The 17,749-nt window shown below is 30.1% G+C and overlaps 2 protein-coding genes across 2 annotated transcripts; both read right to left on the bottom strand.

The window, feature by feature from the left end:
- Positions 1–4,358: 4,358 nt before the first annotated feature.
- On the bottom strand, positions 4,359–6,898 carry LOC145050499 (uncharacterized). The gene is made up of 2 exons (XM_078998740.1): positions 6,889–6,898; positions 4,359–5,020 (listed from the first exon to the last, which is right to left on the bottom strand). The coding sequence occupies exons 1-2, from the start codon at positions 6,896–6,898 to the stop codon at positions 4,359–4,361; spliced, it is 672 nt and encodes a 223-aa protein (XP_078854866.1).
- Positions 6,899–7,803: 905 nt separating this feature from the next.
- On the bottom strand, positions 7,804–11,437 carry LOC145050498 (uncharacterized). The gene is made up of 4 exons (XM_078998739.1): positions 9,875–11,437; positions 9,439–9,717; positions 8,528–9,372; positions 7,804–8,410 (listed from the first exon to the last, which is right to left on the bottom strand). The coding sequence occupies exons 1-4, from the start codon at positions 11,435–11,437 to the stop codon at positions 7,804–7,806; spliced, it is 3,294 nt and encodes a 1,097-aa protein (XP_078854865.1).
- Between the last annotated feature and the right edge of the window lie 6,312 nt (positions 11,438–17,749).

Below are 17,749 nucleotides of genomic sequence, written 5' to 3'. Positions count from 1 at the left end.
TGTACGCCTCGCGTACCTATAGATACGCCCAACGTACGCGACCACCCTCCGCTTTCATGCATCCTTAGTACGCTAAGCTTACTCCTGGAGTACGCCCCGCATACTAAGCGACCTTTTATGTCATCTTTTCCATTTCTAGGGTCTTAAGAGTAATACCGGATTTGGAGTGTTACAAAACTGTGTAACAGTGTAACCTATAAATATTGAAATATATATATATATATATATATATATATATATATATATATATATATATATATATATATATATAAGTTCGAAAGAACATGTTTGAAAAATAGTTTTTGGGAGCTTCTAGATTTTACCTTTAACAAAATGTTTGAAAAAAAAAGTTTGGTTGGGCAACATTAATTTTTAGTTTTTAGGTAAAACAAAAAACTTTAAATTCAAGATTTACATCAAATAATGTTAAAAATAACTATTTTATAATTTTGCAAATTGACCTAATAACCTCTATTTAAAATTAATGTCGTGTTTTAAATAAATTATTTTATATAATTTTATATGTTTTAAAAAGCATTCAATTTCTAACTATCTGATAACAACTTCCAGTTAATTTTACAAGAAAATATAGACATCTCAACTAAAAAACGAATTTAATTTCTATTTTCATCTCAACTAAAAAACGAGTTTGATTCGGTTCTACTTCTACTAGGAGTTATTAACTAAAATAGTGTTTTTGAAAAAAAAAATTTACTAGATAAGTATAATTTTAAAAATATTTACCAAATAGGTATATTTTCAAAAAAAATTCTAAATTTTTTAGTTTTTTAAAAATTTTTACTGTTTTTTATTATACTTTTTTTTAATGTTTTTTTTATTAAGGTTTATCAATTTTTCTTTTTAAAAAAAAAACACCATTATAACCAACAATTTTTTGAACATAAACCAACAAATGCTTCTTATCCGAAAATTCGAATCAGGATTATCTGAAATTCCGTCCGATTTTCAGATTCGAATAATCATTTTATAATATGTGAGATATCCGATATCTGAAAAGTAGATTTTTTTTAATTTTTATTTATTATATTGAATTGGAAAATGCTACTTAAATTAATCAAAATTCATTTTTATGTCACTCAGATGCTGTTTGATATGTATTTTATGATCAAATATGTTTTCTTTATTGTGATGGATAAGCCGTTAATGAATATAAACTTTAATCAACAAGTAACATTTATGAACTCAATCTTGTGGGTGTCTTATTATTCAATTCATTTTATTTATTCCATATTTGCCAATTATACCACAGTTATCCAGCAAGAAATTTTGTAATTGCTAACTACACTGCCACTTTTTTTTTTCATAAATACATTTCAGTTGTTATTCTTTTATAGCCTGAGCGATTGATATTACGAAGCTCGTATAAGTCTATAACATTAATCAGTGTAGTCTTCATACAGAATATAATGGCACACACAAATAGCTTCATGTTTTGCTTCGGTTCCTACGTTTCCTACCCTCTTTCTTGTTTAAAGTTTTTTTTTTTATCGTAAACATTAATATGTTTTCTTGGTATAGTTGTTTAATTGTTGCTTATATTTTTTATATTCCTTAATTAATTCGGAGAAAAAGAAAAAAAGAAAAGTCAACAAAAAACTGAAAATTAAAAAAAAAATCTATTAAAATTTAAAACTACACCTATTTGATAAATATTTTGAAAAGTATACCCATATAATAAATACTTTTTTCAAAAACACCATTTTGTGAAAAACTCCTTCTACCAGCGACAGAACAAACACCCTTAATTGTTCACGAGAAACAAATAAATTAATAAAATATTGGGGCAGATGGCTTTAATTAATTAATATGGTTCAATTAATGATGAATGGGGGAGTTTGGTAAAATGTCCAAAGTAGCCTTGTTGACCGAGTCTTTTTAAAAGTTTGAATCATTCAAAGGTAGATATATAGGTATGTATATGCATTTTAAGACCTAAAAATATGGACAGATGGGACTACACTTAAATACTAAGAAAAAGATGCATAAAAAGATCTCAAGACCTTTAGCTTTTCTCACGTAAAAGAAGTTTTATTTGAAGTGCTTTTTATGAAAAGACCAAACTCGTCGTCTAGAAAAAGAAAATTTTTTCCATTCTTGTAGAAAGAGATGTTTTACATGAAATTTGTGAATTAAGAAAAAAACATCTACATTATATTATAGGTCTAGAAAATATCTCAAAAGAAAAAAATAAATTCTTTCCTAATAAATAAAAATCATTTTATCGTTATATTTTTTTATGCATTATCTCACATATCATTTTGTGCTAATTTTGGATGAATTATATGGGTTACTTTAAAAAATAAGTTAAATATGAATTCCAATTATTTAAGAACTTTAAATTTATAACAAAATAAAAAATAATGAATTATTAAAATTGAAATGTTCTTTTATCTTTAAAATTTTATCAAATAATTTAAATAAATAAAAAAAACTAATGGATTTCAGTTTGGGAAGTTTAAAATTAAAAGGTCAACATCTATTTATTATTATATTTATTACAATTATTAGATTAAAATATTATATAAAATTTAATGAAATAGAAAAACTCAAAAAAATGACATGTATCAAAAAAATTAATTCCAAATAACCATACCTTTGACAAAACTAATGAGACTGTGACATGTGATAAAAAAATCTTTATTTATTAGAGTAAATATTCATGTGTTATCTTGTGGTTTTTTCTTTTTTATTAAATTTCATATAATACTTAAATGTAATAATAAATATATATCTATTTCATTAATGCAATTTTTCTTATAATTTCTAAATTTTATATTGAATCCAATTATTAGTTGTTTATTTATTTAAATTATTAGTTTAAATTTAAAAGATAAATAAACACTTCAATTTTAATAATTAAATATTTTTCTTTTTTTTCTTATAAATTTAAATTTTCTAAATTGTTAGATCTTCATATTTATTTATTTATTTATTTTGAGTCTCACAACTAATAAATAATAAAAAGTTATATTTATGTCAAAACTTTGTTTAAGAATCTGAAATTTTATTTAAAAAAAAAAAAGAATAATAACTAGATACAAATTTGAATTTAGAATTTGAAATGGTTATATACTTATCTCTAAATCTTATAAAAGTTTATTAAAAACTCAACTCATAATTTCATAATCTCGTAAAAATAATTGTATGACGACTATCTTATTTCTAATCATTTATAACCCTATTGTGACTTATAATTTATAATATAAACTAGATTATAACTCATATTAAACGTGGGGAAACTCATAAAAAACATATAAAAGTCTATAGATATTACATAACGATTAAAAAATTATGGTTATTTGTATTATTGAAATGTATAGAAGATACACTAAAATTGATAAATATCTATAATTGATGAAGGACCTCTTTGTAGACAACATTTTTTGTTTTATTAGTTGAACGACATTCCACGTCACATATAAGTACCTTCAAACATTTTTTACTTGTAACACGGGAAACAACTACATATAACTGACCATGAGTGAAAACGGGTCTACGCAAGTATAATCCAACATCTGATAATGATTGTCCTTGACTTTTGTTAATGGTCATAGCGAAACGAACAACTATGAAGAATTGCCTCAGCTGAAAACGAAATGGAATTTGTTTATTAGACGGGGTTAACTTCATGCGAGGTATATAAGTATTCTCATTGAAATATCTGCCAGATATTGATTCAAGCTTCAATGACGTGTTTTCCAAGCCTTACGATATGTAATCTAGTACCATTGCATAGTCCTTTGGTTTGGTCGATATTATGAAGTAACATGACCGGAACACTTTTTTTTTAGTATAGGTTTATGGTTGGGAATTCCTGAAGCCTTAAAACCATTCAACACATTTGGAGAGTATACCGATTCCTCAAAAGAATCTTGTGCCTCGGTCTCACATAAAGAATTTTAACTCGGATACGTTTTCCCTTCATCTTTCATCAGTTCTAACATGTAGTCATTGATAGCTTCGAATTCTTCATTTGTAGGGACCAAACTAGCTTTATTTTGAAAATACGATGGATCATCAAGATGGTTCTAAAATGATGAATAAATGGTGGGTACGATCGAATGAATATGGTCACCCATAGAGGGAACGATAACATCTTTTAGAAATTGAACTTCAACTTCACCATCATTAGGGCCACTAATAGTACCTTCACCAATTTTAAGAATCCATTCAACAAATGAATTTGTCTCTTCGAAATAATTATTCGGACAACTGACCTGAAGCCTCATGTTTACATCCAAACGTAAAATTGTACATTCACGCCATGATCTTGATGAATGCAATGATGCATGGACAATATGTGAAAGATTTCCTCTTTGTATTACTAGAATAATCTGTCAAAAGTCACCCCCAAATACAATGGTCTTGCCTCCAAATGGTTTATTCTTGTCCGATGAAAAGATAACGTCTCTAAGTGTCCTATCAACTACTTCGAAACAATGATGGTGCATCATCGGGGATTCATCCCATATGATAAGTCCAGCTTTATTCAACAGTTCATCTATATCGTTACCTTGTGTAATAGAACAAACCAAATCCTCATTCAAGTTGATTGGTATATGAAATCTTGAATGTGATGTCCTACCACCAGAGAGCAAGAGTGCTGCAACTCCTCTTGAAGCAACGTTAATAACAATTTCACCTTTAGATCTAATACCAGAAGACAGTGTCTTCCAAACAAATGTTCTTTCTATTCCTCCATAACCATACAAGAAAAAGAAACCACCTTTTTTGTTGTTAACAACATTGATAGTTTTATCATAAACCTTTTTTTGCTCAACATTTAATTTGGAATGCAGTTGTTGATGTTCGACTTCAAGACCGGACATATCATAATTAAGCTCATCTTGAATTAACATATTGCAAGAATCTTGAATATATTCGTGATCAGGTAATGACATATTGGATATTTGCTTCAGACTCAGTCCACAACTCAATAAATATTTCTCAATGTATAACAACGTTAGGTGGAAAATTGCTTCCGGTTTTAGCTTCAAGCCTGAAAAGACAAAAAATTATGAAATTATTTATTTTTAGTATCAATTAATTTTAGAACGTTTTTTTTGTGTAAATGAGTTAGATTATTTGAAAATGTATCTGTTACGCTGATTTCTTGTTCACGATTATGAACGACGTCATCAGAAAGACAATTATAGGTCTGTTTAAAAACATGATGAGGTCGGGATAGACTATCCGATGTAATTAACATAAACAATAGAGACCTGCAGAATGAAGCAGTGGCCCAATAATGTGTTTCGTGTATAGAAGATATGTACTCTCTATCATCGTCTAATAGACCAAGAGCGTAGCAAGAATCTTTGTAAGATTCATAAATGGTCTCTTTAACTGTCCTGATATCTTCAAAGCAAGTAGGACCCTTTACTTTTTTGAGCAAAATACGTACGTAATAAACTTCACCCGACTTGGGAGACACGTGATTAATTCTACCAAGTCACTTTGTCTTTGTTTTTCTTCTTGTCCATACTTTATCGAATTTATTCCAAACATATTGACTTGGGAATTCAACATATGATAACTTTCGTGATTTTTCATCATATTTGTTACATTTCATCCAAGCAAAAAATTGAGAAGCAACAATAGTGGGTTTAGAAACAACATTAGTAACACTTTGGGATGATTTAAACACAATAGGTTGTTTGTCTTCAAGGTGAAACAACAACTTTTCAACAGGATGTGTTCTATAATGAATATCATACCCAGAAAGTCTCCAGCGTGCCTCACAAGCAGAAATATGACGACAATTGTAAGAGTCAACAATTTCATCACAGTCGTTATTTTCTTTATGTTGCTTTTTTATTCTCGGGGTCATAAAAAGATGTTATGATCCTGTCTGGTCCTTTGTTAATATACTTAAAAAGATACTTTATTGACCCAAGTTGATTACACCATTCAAGATTCATATGCGCTTGGTATTGCTTCAAAAGTATCTTATTATATGGAACAACATATCTAAAAAAGGAAAGAAACATGTCAAAAATAACATTAAAATAATATTATTTTAAAACAGATGAAAAACAAATAAACATATATAATAATTATAAATTTTATATTATATAAATTATTTAAATGATATAATATAAATGTATATAAAACATGATGTATGAATAGTTTATGTGACTTAAACATGATTTATATAAACTTCAATGTTGCATTATATTAAATGTAACTTGTTTAGTGACATTATGTATTAAAAAATATAACATACATTTCATATAAAAGAAAAAATTTATAAATAGTTGAATATACATATGAATAAAAATTAATCTTTTATACCTGTTGTCCAAATAAACTCAATTTTTCACGACATTAATTCCATTGTTGTGTCTTCTGTAAATCGGATAACCATCGTCGTCAATATATGTATGATCTGTATAGTCTTTTGGAAATCCTTTAGAATATTTTCCTTTTTTCATACATGGCATAATTGAAATCCATTGCCACATGGTCCACGTATCATGTTGTCACAAACAATTCGATACAATTCTAGTTCAAGCTCCTTGTCTGGCAATTCAACACATATAACACGATCTATGTCTTTGGGCTTTGGAAGTTCAGATTTTTTTTCTAAAAAAAACGCGTATGTGACAATGTGGAAGACCCCCTTTTTTGAAACTCGATGGTATATACAATTGTATGAGGCAATTAAATTAGTTGGTTAACACATAATATTATAAAGTCATAAAAAAGATAATGAATAATGACATTTTAGATTTATAGCTCCATCGACTTCACCCAAAAAAAAATTTCCTTCAATCGACTGATTAGTGAATCAAGTTTTATTTTAAATATTCGTGTCAAAATATCGGGCCTAAGTTTAAGATTCTCAGATTCAACAAATCTAATTACCTCTGGCCATTTAGGATTACATGTAAGGGTTAAAAAAAGATTTGGATAACCAAACCACTTAACCAAAGTCATTGCGTCTAGGTAATTTTGTTGCATGTAACGGTTGCAACCAGTAAAAGAAGATGGAATAAAGATATGGTTCCCATCATAGAAGCATCTTCAATTCCATCTTGAGCGGCATCAACCAAGTTGCCATAAGGAACCACACGTAATGTTGGTTGGTTAAACTGTATATAATTAAGGCGGTCGTTTCCAACCATTGTATAGGAATCAACCAAAAATTGTTGGAAGAGTTTTTGGGAACATAATATCAAAGATATTTCATTAGCTCTCTGTTGTATAGGTAAGCAAAAAACTCTCACATGGTCAACTTTATTCGTTCTTTGGAGTCTAGTTCTTCTACACCGCGATGTAATATATCCAGTCAAAATCCATCCTCGGCATAAGGGAACAATAAAGGATATAGAAGTGAAAGACATTGAGGATGAAACTCATTAATACGTTGAAGATGCCGATTATGTGTTTCCAGAACAATATCTCGTGAATCGGAACCATCAATGTCACCTATAATGAGTGCAGCCACCTCACTTGTGGTAGTAATATTATACTGCCTACCATCCTTTGCTCTTATCCAAATCAATTTAAGCCTAATATGCTTTGTTGGATTTGATCCAAATCGATCACATGTCATTCTAAATTGCTTAATGAAAACAAGGAGAATTTGAAATTTAAATTGAAAACTGCATCTGTATTACATTTAGGGCTACAATTTATAGACAAAAATAAACATGGAAAGAGCTCTAATCTAGGCAAGCTAGCTATACAAATAATCACATTAAAAATAAAGATTCCCTTTGACAGATTTTTAGGGATCAATCATGATTCTGATTTGACTTTCCATTCCAACACTCCCCCTCAAGTTGGTGAATGTATATCCCACATTCCCAACTTGGAAACATTGCATTCGAAATCTGTTTTTAGCAATGCTTTAGTGAACATGTCAGCTTCCTGCTGCTTTGCTGGTACATAGTTGAGATTGATGGTACCATTCTCTACTTCAGTCTTGATGAAATTTATGTCTATTCGAACATGCTTCATTCTGTCGTGTTGAATAGGATTATGGACAATTGCAATTGCAGGTTTACTATCACTATTCAACTTCATTGGACCATTAACATCTATTTTAAGATCTTCCAGCAGCCTTTTAATCCAGATTAGCTCACAAATTCCTTGAGATATTGCCCTATACTCGGCTTCAACACTGCTTCTAGCTACCACAGTCTGTTTCTTACTTCTCCAGGTAACTATGTTTCCCCATACTTTAGTACAATAACCTGTTGTTGACTTTGCATCAGTTGAGCCTCCCCAATCTGCATCAGCAAACCCTTCAATGTTTCGTTGTTCATTTTTCTTAAAAAATATTCCTTTTCCAGGTGTGCCTTTCAAATACCGTAGAATTTGTTGAACAGCTTCGTAGTGTCTTTTTGTGGGAGAATGCATATACTGGCTTACTACACTCACACTGTATGCAATATCAGGACATGTTAGAGATAGGTAAATTAACTTACCTACAAGGCGTTGGTACTGCTCTCGATCAACTGGAGGGTCATTATTGCTGATTTTAGATGTCTAGTTTCACTCTTGAGGAGTACTTGCTGGTTTGCATCCAAGTTTTCCTGTTTCTTTCAAAAGATTGAGAACATATCTTCGTTGGGACACAAATATTCCTTGCTTGCTTCGAGCAATTTCCATTCCAAGTAAATATTGTAACTTTCCAAGGTCCTTAACCTTAAATATGGAATGTAACCTTCTTTTCAAGTTCTCAATCTCGTGAATATCGTCCCCAGTGATGATCATATCGTCTACATACACAAGTAATATCGACTTCTTACCATCACTAGACTGTTTTATAAATAAGCTGTGATCAGCTTGACTTTTCATGTACCCAAATTGCTTCATAACTGAGCTCAGTTTATTGAACCATGCGCGTGGTGACTGCTTCAAACCATACACAAATTTTTTCAATTTACACACCTGATCCATTCCCTTATTTTCTTCAAACCCTGGAAGAAGTTTCATGTATATGTCTTCTTCTAGTGTTCCATTGAGGAATGCATTCTTTATGTCCAGTTGGTGTTGTTCCCAATCTAGATTAGCAGCAAGAGAGAGAAGAACTTGAATGGAGTTCAATTTTGCCACGGGAGCAAACGTCTCTTCATAATCAATCCCATAGGTCTGGGAGTACCCCTGCGCAACTAGCCTTGCTTTGTGTCTTTCAATGGTTCCATCAACACCAACTTTAATTGAAAAAATCCATTTACACCCAATTATCTTTCTTCCTTCAGGTGTTTTGACCACCTCCCAAGTCTTGTTTTCCTTAAGGGCATTCATTTCTTCCGTGACAGCTTTCTTCCACTTCGGATCAAGTAGGGCCTCATGGATACTTGTAGGAATCACTTCTTTATCCACTTGTGAGAGAAAGGCCTTGTATTTTGAAGATAACTTACTGTATGAAAGATACCCTTAAATCGGGTATCTACACGATCGAACCCTTTTCCGAATAGCAATAGGGACATCAATATCATCAGGATCATGTGTTTGAGCTTCTTCTGGAGCAGATGTTTCAGGAGATGATGATTGGCAATTACCAGGTCGTGGCCTTCTGGAGTATACTTTGAATGTGGGTTGTTGTGGTTCTTCCCCTTGACCAGGATCCTTAATGGTTGATGGTGTTGAAGATAACAAAGGGGATGTAGAAATAGGCTCGGACAATGACACAAGAAGGGAAATTGAGGGATCCCAATGGATTTCTTCACTAAGGTTTTCCCCCTGAAGAGATGTAGTGGGATAAAAACTTTGTGTTTCAAAAAAAGTGACATCACAAGTTACGGGATGGGCCCCATATATCACTATGAACAATACTGAATGGTTGGGATGGTTGATATGCATGGCTTGGGTATGTATTTCTAGTTTGTTTAGCAAGAACACAACTTTCACATTGAAACCCAGAAAAATCTTTATTGATGAATAAATTTGGATTCAAACGACGCAAGTAATCAAAACTAGGATGTCTGAAACGTTGATGCCATAACAAAACATTAGACTCAGAAGTAACAGAAAGAGAAAGGTGTTTAAGGTAATGCGACCTGGATGAAGAGCCTGTGAAGTAGTAGAGACCGTTGTATTCTTTAGCAATGCCAATCATCTTCCCCGAAGACTGCTCCTGAAATTCACAATGTGTAGGGAAACAAGTTACTATACAATTTTGATCTTTAAGAAGTTTAACGACTGAAATTAAATTAAACCGGAGATTTGGCACATATAAAACTGAATTTAGTTTTAAATCATCATAGATAGCATTCCCTATTCCGGTAACACAAGAGACTTTTCCATCAGCAACTGTTACAGTAATGTAATTGGTGCTTGGTTTAAAGTCTTTTAGTAAATTCTTACTCCCAGTCATATGGTCAGAAGCACCAGTATCAACAATCCATGCTTCAAATGATCCATTTTTTAACAGAAAAGAAGGTATTTGTTTACCTTGTTGTGCCCCATTACCTAATGGAGTGGAGGATAAACTGGTGGATTGTAAGAGTGACCTGAGTACTTCCATTTGATCTGCTGTAAAAGGGCTGGGAGAGGAACTATTTTCTTGTGAAGTCTTTGCAACATGTGCAGATGCGGTTTTGGATTGTACCCTTCGAGGAGTCCAGTTTGTGGGCTTTCCGTGAAGGCCCCAACATTGGTCCTTTGTATGATACGGCTTCTTGCAGTGTTCACACCAGACTTTGGCGTTTGAAGACTTAGAATTCTTTTGTCCTTCTGATCTGTAGGCAGCAAGGGCAGAACCTTCAACATCGATACTTGTTGGGGTATGTAGCATCACCTTCTTGCGACTTTCTTCTCGTCGAACTTCTGCAAATACTTCTCGAAGAGTGGGAAGTGGTTTGGTGGCAAGGATTCTGCCCCTAACCTCGTCTAGTTCTTTGTAGAGACCTTGAAGGAAATCAAAGATTCTATCTTTTTCAAGCATTTTTTCATGAAGAGTACCGTCTTGAGGACATGACCAGTTTATGTTGTAAAACACATCCATCTCCTGCCACGGTTCTGTTAGAACATTGTAATGTTCAGTAACCGATCGTCCTCCTTGGTTGGTACTCCGAAGAGCTGAACGAATCTCAAAACACTGTGAGGTATTTTCAAGATCGGAATACATCTCTTGGACAGCTTTCCAGATTTCATGAGCTGTGTTATAATAGAGATAGGTTCTTCCGATATTCGGGTTCATAGAATTAACCAACCATGCCATAACAATGGAGTTTTCTGCCTCGCATACTTTGTAGTGAGTATCCTTTTTGTTCGGGGCTTTAGTTTCACCGGTAAGGTACTCGGTCTTCCCTTTCCCTCTGATGACAAGAAGAACCGATTGAAACCATTCACGGAAATTCAATCCATTAAGTTTATGTTGGGTAATTTGAAGAGAGGGATTGATATCAGATGGTGGAAAAAGAGATGAATTTGGGTTTGAAGATTCAACAGAGCCCGACATTATGGTGGTAAAAAAAATCAAGAATAAGATGATCACAAATGGTTATTTGGCACCAACAACTTTAGCCGGCAGAGGTTGCACAGCTCTGATACCATGAAAACAAGGAGAATTTGAAATTTAAACTGAAAACTGCATCTGTATTACATTCAAGGCTACAATTTATAGACAAGAATAAACATGGAAAGAGCTCTAATCTAGGCAAGCTAGCTATACAAATAATCACATTAAAAATAAAGATCCCCTTTGAAAATTTTTAGGGATCAATCATGATTCTGATTTAACTTTCCATTCCAACAATTTAAGCCTAATACGCTTTGTTGGATTTGATCCAATAAGCCCAATAAGCCCATCAACTCATGAACAGTCAAGAACTCAAGTGAAAAAGGATTTGTCATTAAATTAGGAGATGTTGACTTTTTCTTTTTTGAACTACATTAAGAAGGAAAAAATAATGGATATAAATATTATGCAATATAATATGATATATATATATATATACATATATATATATATATATATATATATATATATATATATATATATATATATATATATATATATATATATATATATATGCGCTTATAAGAATACTTTCTCGTATGCATTGAATCTGTTGTCGACTTCATGATTTGTATCGTATATGTACAACTGACAAAATTTTGATAATTCGCCCTCCTCTGGTTGTAAGTTGTCTGCAATATAATGATTTTGTCCATGCATTCGATAAACATAAGGACCACCTCCAGAGTTAATAGCATGATCAATCTTACCAACCATAGATGTAAATGCAAACATCATATTGTATCAACGAATATTTTGTATAAAGTTTTGACTTTTTTCAGTAACGTCGCTATATAAATCAATCAACAGGTGAGGTGGGTGAATAAGAGTGGGTAATTCTACTTTTCCATTGTAACAACAAATGGAATAAAAAGTTTTCTTTAAATCTTTATCTCTTCTAATTGTTTCTCCCTTCTAAACCTTACCTTTACATACCGACCAAACATATACCGCATCACCAGAATCCAAATAATCTATAAAGAAAAAAAAAACTCATCAGATTAGATATACTATATGCCTAAAATAAAAAAAAGGGTAGAGAAATTTTTAAAGTATTTTCCTAATCGGATAACCAAAATCATAAATTTTAATTATAAAGAAATAATATCTTTGCTTATTCCAAAATATTTAGTCTGATTGTCAACCGTTACATCATTTTAAGTAATTTAAGTATAAGGCACATATGTTTGTCTCTTTTCTTTTGTAGAAGGATTAATAGTAATCTTGAATGATCCACATAATCTTCATTCAAATAAAAAAATGAATATCTTTTGTATTGAACTGTTTCCGTTTCCCTCTTATGGATTTAGTTGTGTTATTTTCTTGAAATGTATCACATTTGTTGGAAACAACTAAATCATTAGATAAGGTCAATGAATGTATTGGAAATGTTTGTGGAGTAATTTTGAAAGCCGAGAAAAGCTTTAAAGTAAAATATAGCGAACATAGATGTATGATCAAATAAAAAATAATATGTATTAATTAATAATGAAAGAATATGAAATCTATGACCATAGTTCAGATGGGCTTGCATGCATTTAAAGTCGTTGAATTTTGAATTTTTTGGTCATTTGAAGTTGGCAAAGTACTTGAACCATTTACAACTGTTCATTGGTTATTTTAAAAGTTAATAAATACTGAAATTATAAATGTTTTTATATGATTTACATTGTGGAGTTAAACATAATATAAAAGTAATTATGAAATATTTACCGTGACCAATTATTTATGAGAGTGGCGACCTTGATGAAATAAATGAATGTTGCATACTCGGGTGTATAAGTTATGAGGGGATAACGTTGAAAGTGATTTGATAACTTTCTGAGTAACTCGACAATTGGGTGGTATAAAGAAATTATTTTTTGGAAAAAAAATTGTATTGTAAAAGACAGGAAAAATATCAATATGTAATAATAAAGTATATATATTGAGAGTAAATTTATCATCAATAAAAGAAAAAGATATAATAAATAGTAATATAAGAATAGTAAACCTAATACCAGAGTTGTGATGCATCCTAACAACCTTGAAACTTGTGTCATTTTGATTTGTTCAGTCATTTGAAGAGGGTGATGTAGAAGAACCGTTTACAACTGTTACTTAGTTACCATAACAATTAAAAATTTTGGAAATTATAATAGTCGTTATATGATTTTCAATGGCATTGTAAAAATAATATAAAAGTAATTATTAAAAATTTAATCTTATTTGCTATTTGTGAAAGTTGCGACCTTGAAGAAATTGTTATAGGTTGCACATTCGGGTGTACGATGTTATGAGATGATGGCTTTGAAGGTAATTCTATACATTTTTGAGTAACTAGATGATTAGATGGTATGTAGAAGTTATTTTATTAAAAAAAATTAATTATGATAAAGTTGGAGGAAAATATAAATAAAATTAATACGATAGAATTATATAATGAGACTAGTTAAATTAGAAGTTTACCGTTTGTGATGTCCGACAGTGTCGTGCAAGGGGATGCTTTTGATTTGGTTATTCCATCGTTCGAAGTCATATACATTGGACTCTATAAGACGTAAGATGAACTACGTTTAAAACATTATTTACACCATCTGTTTAATTGTTTTAATATTTTCTCAGTTGATAATGTATAAAAATTACTTCTTTATTAGTCAATTTGAATTACATTTGTGCTTTATGGTTATAAAGAAAAAGATTGATACTTATACAACACTTGTATGAATTTTACCATTTTGCCTTGTTACTTCATTACTATTTTGGAGCATAACCAAAACCATGAACTTGCATTATGAGGGAACTGTTTGGTTTTAGCTAAATGGAGGGTAAAATGGTAAAGAAAACCTGAAAGAATACTTTGAGGTTCTCTGATTCCTTCTTAGTTCCAAACAAAAAAATCATCAATTTTACAATGGTAATCAATTGAATACTATTACATTATAACAAAAAAATAGGATGCTATTATAGAAAAATGTAATTTTACAGTAAGTTACTTGTCTTTTACTAAATAAAAAATCAAAATTTTACTAGAGATTATGTTGTAAATACTAATAAAACTCCAATAATGAAAACAATAACTCAAACAAAAATCTAATCCTATGATTAAAATATGGAATAGAAACAGTAAGAAGAACATGAAGAAGATGAATCATTGAAGTGAGAAGGATGGGGTAGGTTATGAAAATAATCTATGTAGATGGTATATATGTAACATTTCTATAGTAAATCATATGCAAATAATCTAAAAGGTTCAAAAGATACGAATTATTAGTTGGTAGGTTATGCATTTAAGTTGATTACGGATTATTAGATGGAAAATGTTGTTTATAATTAATTCGATGCACCAAATCCAAGTAATTTGGTTATATTTAACTTACTTTTATCATTATCCTTTTTAGTCAGAAACATATTTGTCCAGTTTATGGTAAGTTGCATATATATATATATATATATATATATATATATATATATATATATATATATATATATATATATATATATATATATATATATATATTTACTAATGTTATATTATTTTGTCTCTTAAAGAACAAAAATCCAAGTTAAAGAGTGAAAATATAATTTGTCAATTTTAAGAAATATTAGCAATAAAATAAGTCGCTTTGTTTTGGAAAAAGAGAATCTGGTTGTTATATCTTGCAAACTAACATTTATATTATACCATAATATTTTAAATTTATGAAATTTTGTTAGATACACAATTTTGCAAGTTCTTTGTTAGATATTTGTGATTTGAGGGATATAATGGTAAATTTATCAAAATGATCAAATTTAATGACTAAAAATCCATTCTTTGAAAACATAACATATTAAATTAACTCAATAATACGTTTCATTATACTTCATTTGTACATCCAAAACACAGTTGCAGTGTAGAATACATACATCCAAAAGTTTAATCTGGATTTTGATTGTAATTATTTGTTGTTAGTTAGATTAACATTTGTCAAAAAGTACGCTAATATAGTTTAGAAGCTAAAATAAGCTGAAAAAACGTAGTAGGGATATAATGGTAAAAATAACAACCTGATCAAAACAAATATCTAAAATGAAAATATTTAAACAGAAAAACATATACTTAATATAATTTTACCATTCATTCAGCTTCATTTAAACATCCAAAAGACAATTCTAGTGATAAACTGTATACATCCAAAAGAAAGCCCATAGCATGGACTTTAAAGCAAAAGAATATTTACATACGAAAAACAAGGAAAAGTAGATTGACTAAGGATACTGATGAATAGGACTTATGGCTAGTCTTCAGGGAGGCTCTTCAACAGGTCCTTGTAATGCTTGATCCTTTTCCGGTAGCCTTCGATAATGGATGATAGGTTGTTCCCGAAAGAGAGGTCGTGATAAATCCCCTCTACGAGGGTTTTCTCTGTAATGAGGAAGTTGTGGTAGTATTGACGGCATTCCATGGCGGATTCAAGCTTGAACATCATTGGTGTGCCCTCGTCAATTTTGCTTTAAAGTGCTTGAATGATTTCAATGACTATGTGGAAGTGGATGATCTGGTTGTAGAACATGGATTCAAATTCTTGGCTTTTCATGGTGGTAGTGAGAGTGTTTCAAAAGTAAATGGTTGGGTGTGTGTGTTTATCGAATGAGTAGAAGATGTTTTATAGGGTGATGACTGGACTTGGTAGTTGTGGCAATTTATTATTGCATTTAAGCTAGTAACATCTGAATTTAGATTGCAGTCGGCGATTGATATGGTTTTAAATGGTATAGATTGATTGCTTTCATTAATCCTTTCACTTTCCATTTAGATGTTTATTTATTTTTATTTATTTTTTCAAAATTGAATATTTAATAACTTGGAAACAGGATCATGGACGATCTTTTAAAGTTCTAAACCACTCATTATATTCTTAATCTATAGAAAGTAAACGTATATTAATCGCCAATAGAAACTATGTATACATGTATTTTATTTTTCCTATTTAAAATATGTTAATGTGTTATATTAATAGTATTGTGATTTAATAATACATGTGCTATTGGATGACATATTATATATGATTTCGATTGGATCTTTCATTAAAATATCATGGATTATTTAAATATTATTTATTTATTTATTTAATTTTGAAGTATACTTTGTTATTTTAGGGTTATGAACAAAAGCTATGTACTATCGATTTTTATTTTAGGGTTATGTCCTGAAATATATAATTTCATTAAGTTCTAGAAACTATAAAAAAAACTTATTAACAAAAAATAGTAATAGTAACCATTTATGTTATTTATAGAAACATACTTTAAGAGTATGTTGTTATTTTTGCTCATTTATGTTATGAACATATGTATTACACATATTTGAACCTATAAATGGATCTTAAGATTATATTATGTTCTATGAGGCATAAATTATATCACATATTAAAATAAAAGTATATATTACTTTTAAATAATCAATATAACAGTCTAAACAAAACTTACATCTTATTACTTTTAATGAGTGCATCTGTAATTGTCACGTTTGTCTAATGTGATATGTTAATAAATCAAAAGTAAAATAATAAATTAAAATATTAGTTTATTTTAATTTAGTAAAATTCTTACCTATTGGTCCATTAAAATCATATCCAAGCTGCACACCATGTATGAGTTGTTTTTGTAAGTATGCTTCCAAAGCATGACTACCTGGACACGAATATTTCATGTTTCCTTCGACGCATCAATGTCAACAAGACTATCAAAGACGATTTCATTGCCACTGTTATGTCTCATTCCACCTTCTGCAAATACATAATATAAGTGTATTTATGATTCAAAAGTACACTGCTATAAGGGCATAATAGTCGGATCACTTTGAAGAACAATTGAAAGTAGGATGTTATTTTCTCACATGTCATCATGGTTTAAAATGGTCCCTTTAAACTATTATATAAAAATTAAAAAAATGGTTCATGTAAACTGAATTGTTTAAAAATAATAATTTATCAAATCAAATGATTAACAAAAAACACAAACAAACACGTAATAACATTATTATTTAAACAAATGGTCATGTAAATTCAAATTTAAAACAATGGTCCTTAGTTCTGTTAATAGCATTGTAATCATAATAATTACATAAATAATCCTTATAAATCATAAAATATAAATGCACAAATTCAAAACATTAAAGATTAAAGTCAAAGTATATTGCTATTAACTTAATCTGTTAAAAACAAAATAGAAACTACAATCCACTTTATAAGAAGCAAAAGATGTAACACTTAATAGTCGTATAATTAA

Source organism: Lactuca serriola, chromosome 5 (assembly GCF_051521515.1).
Source record: "Lactuca serriola cultivar US96UC23 chromosome 5, Lser_US96UC23_V15, whole genome shotgun sequence".
NCBI classification, from domain to species: Eukaryota; Viridiplantae; Streptophyta; class Magnoliopsida; order Asterales; family Asteraceae; genus Lactuca; species Lactuca serriola.
The sequence above is the reverse complement of the archived record's forward strand: the minus strand, read 5'-3'. Positions and strand labels throughout refer to the sequence as shown.

Excerpts from the sequence above, each read along its gene's own strand:
- LOC145050498 (XM_078998739.1), bottom strand. The coding sequence starts at position 11,437 with ATGTCGGGCTCTGTTGAATCTTCAAACCCAAATTCATCTCTTTTTCCA. Across the intron at positions 9,718-9,874 it reads GGTTTCAATGTGAAAGTTGT|GGGGAAAACCTTAGTGAAGA; the intron begins GTTCTTGCTAAA and ends ACATCTCTTCAG. Across the intron at positions 8,411-8,527 it reads CCAGCAAGTACTCCTCAAGA|TGTGAGTGTAGTAAGCCAGT; the intron begins GTGAAACTAGAC and ends TATTGCATACAG.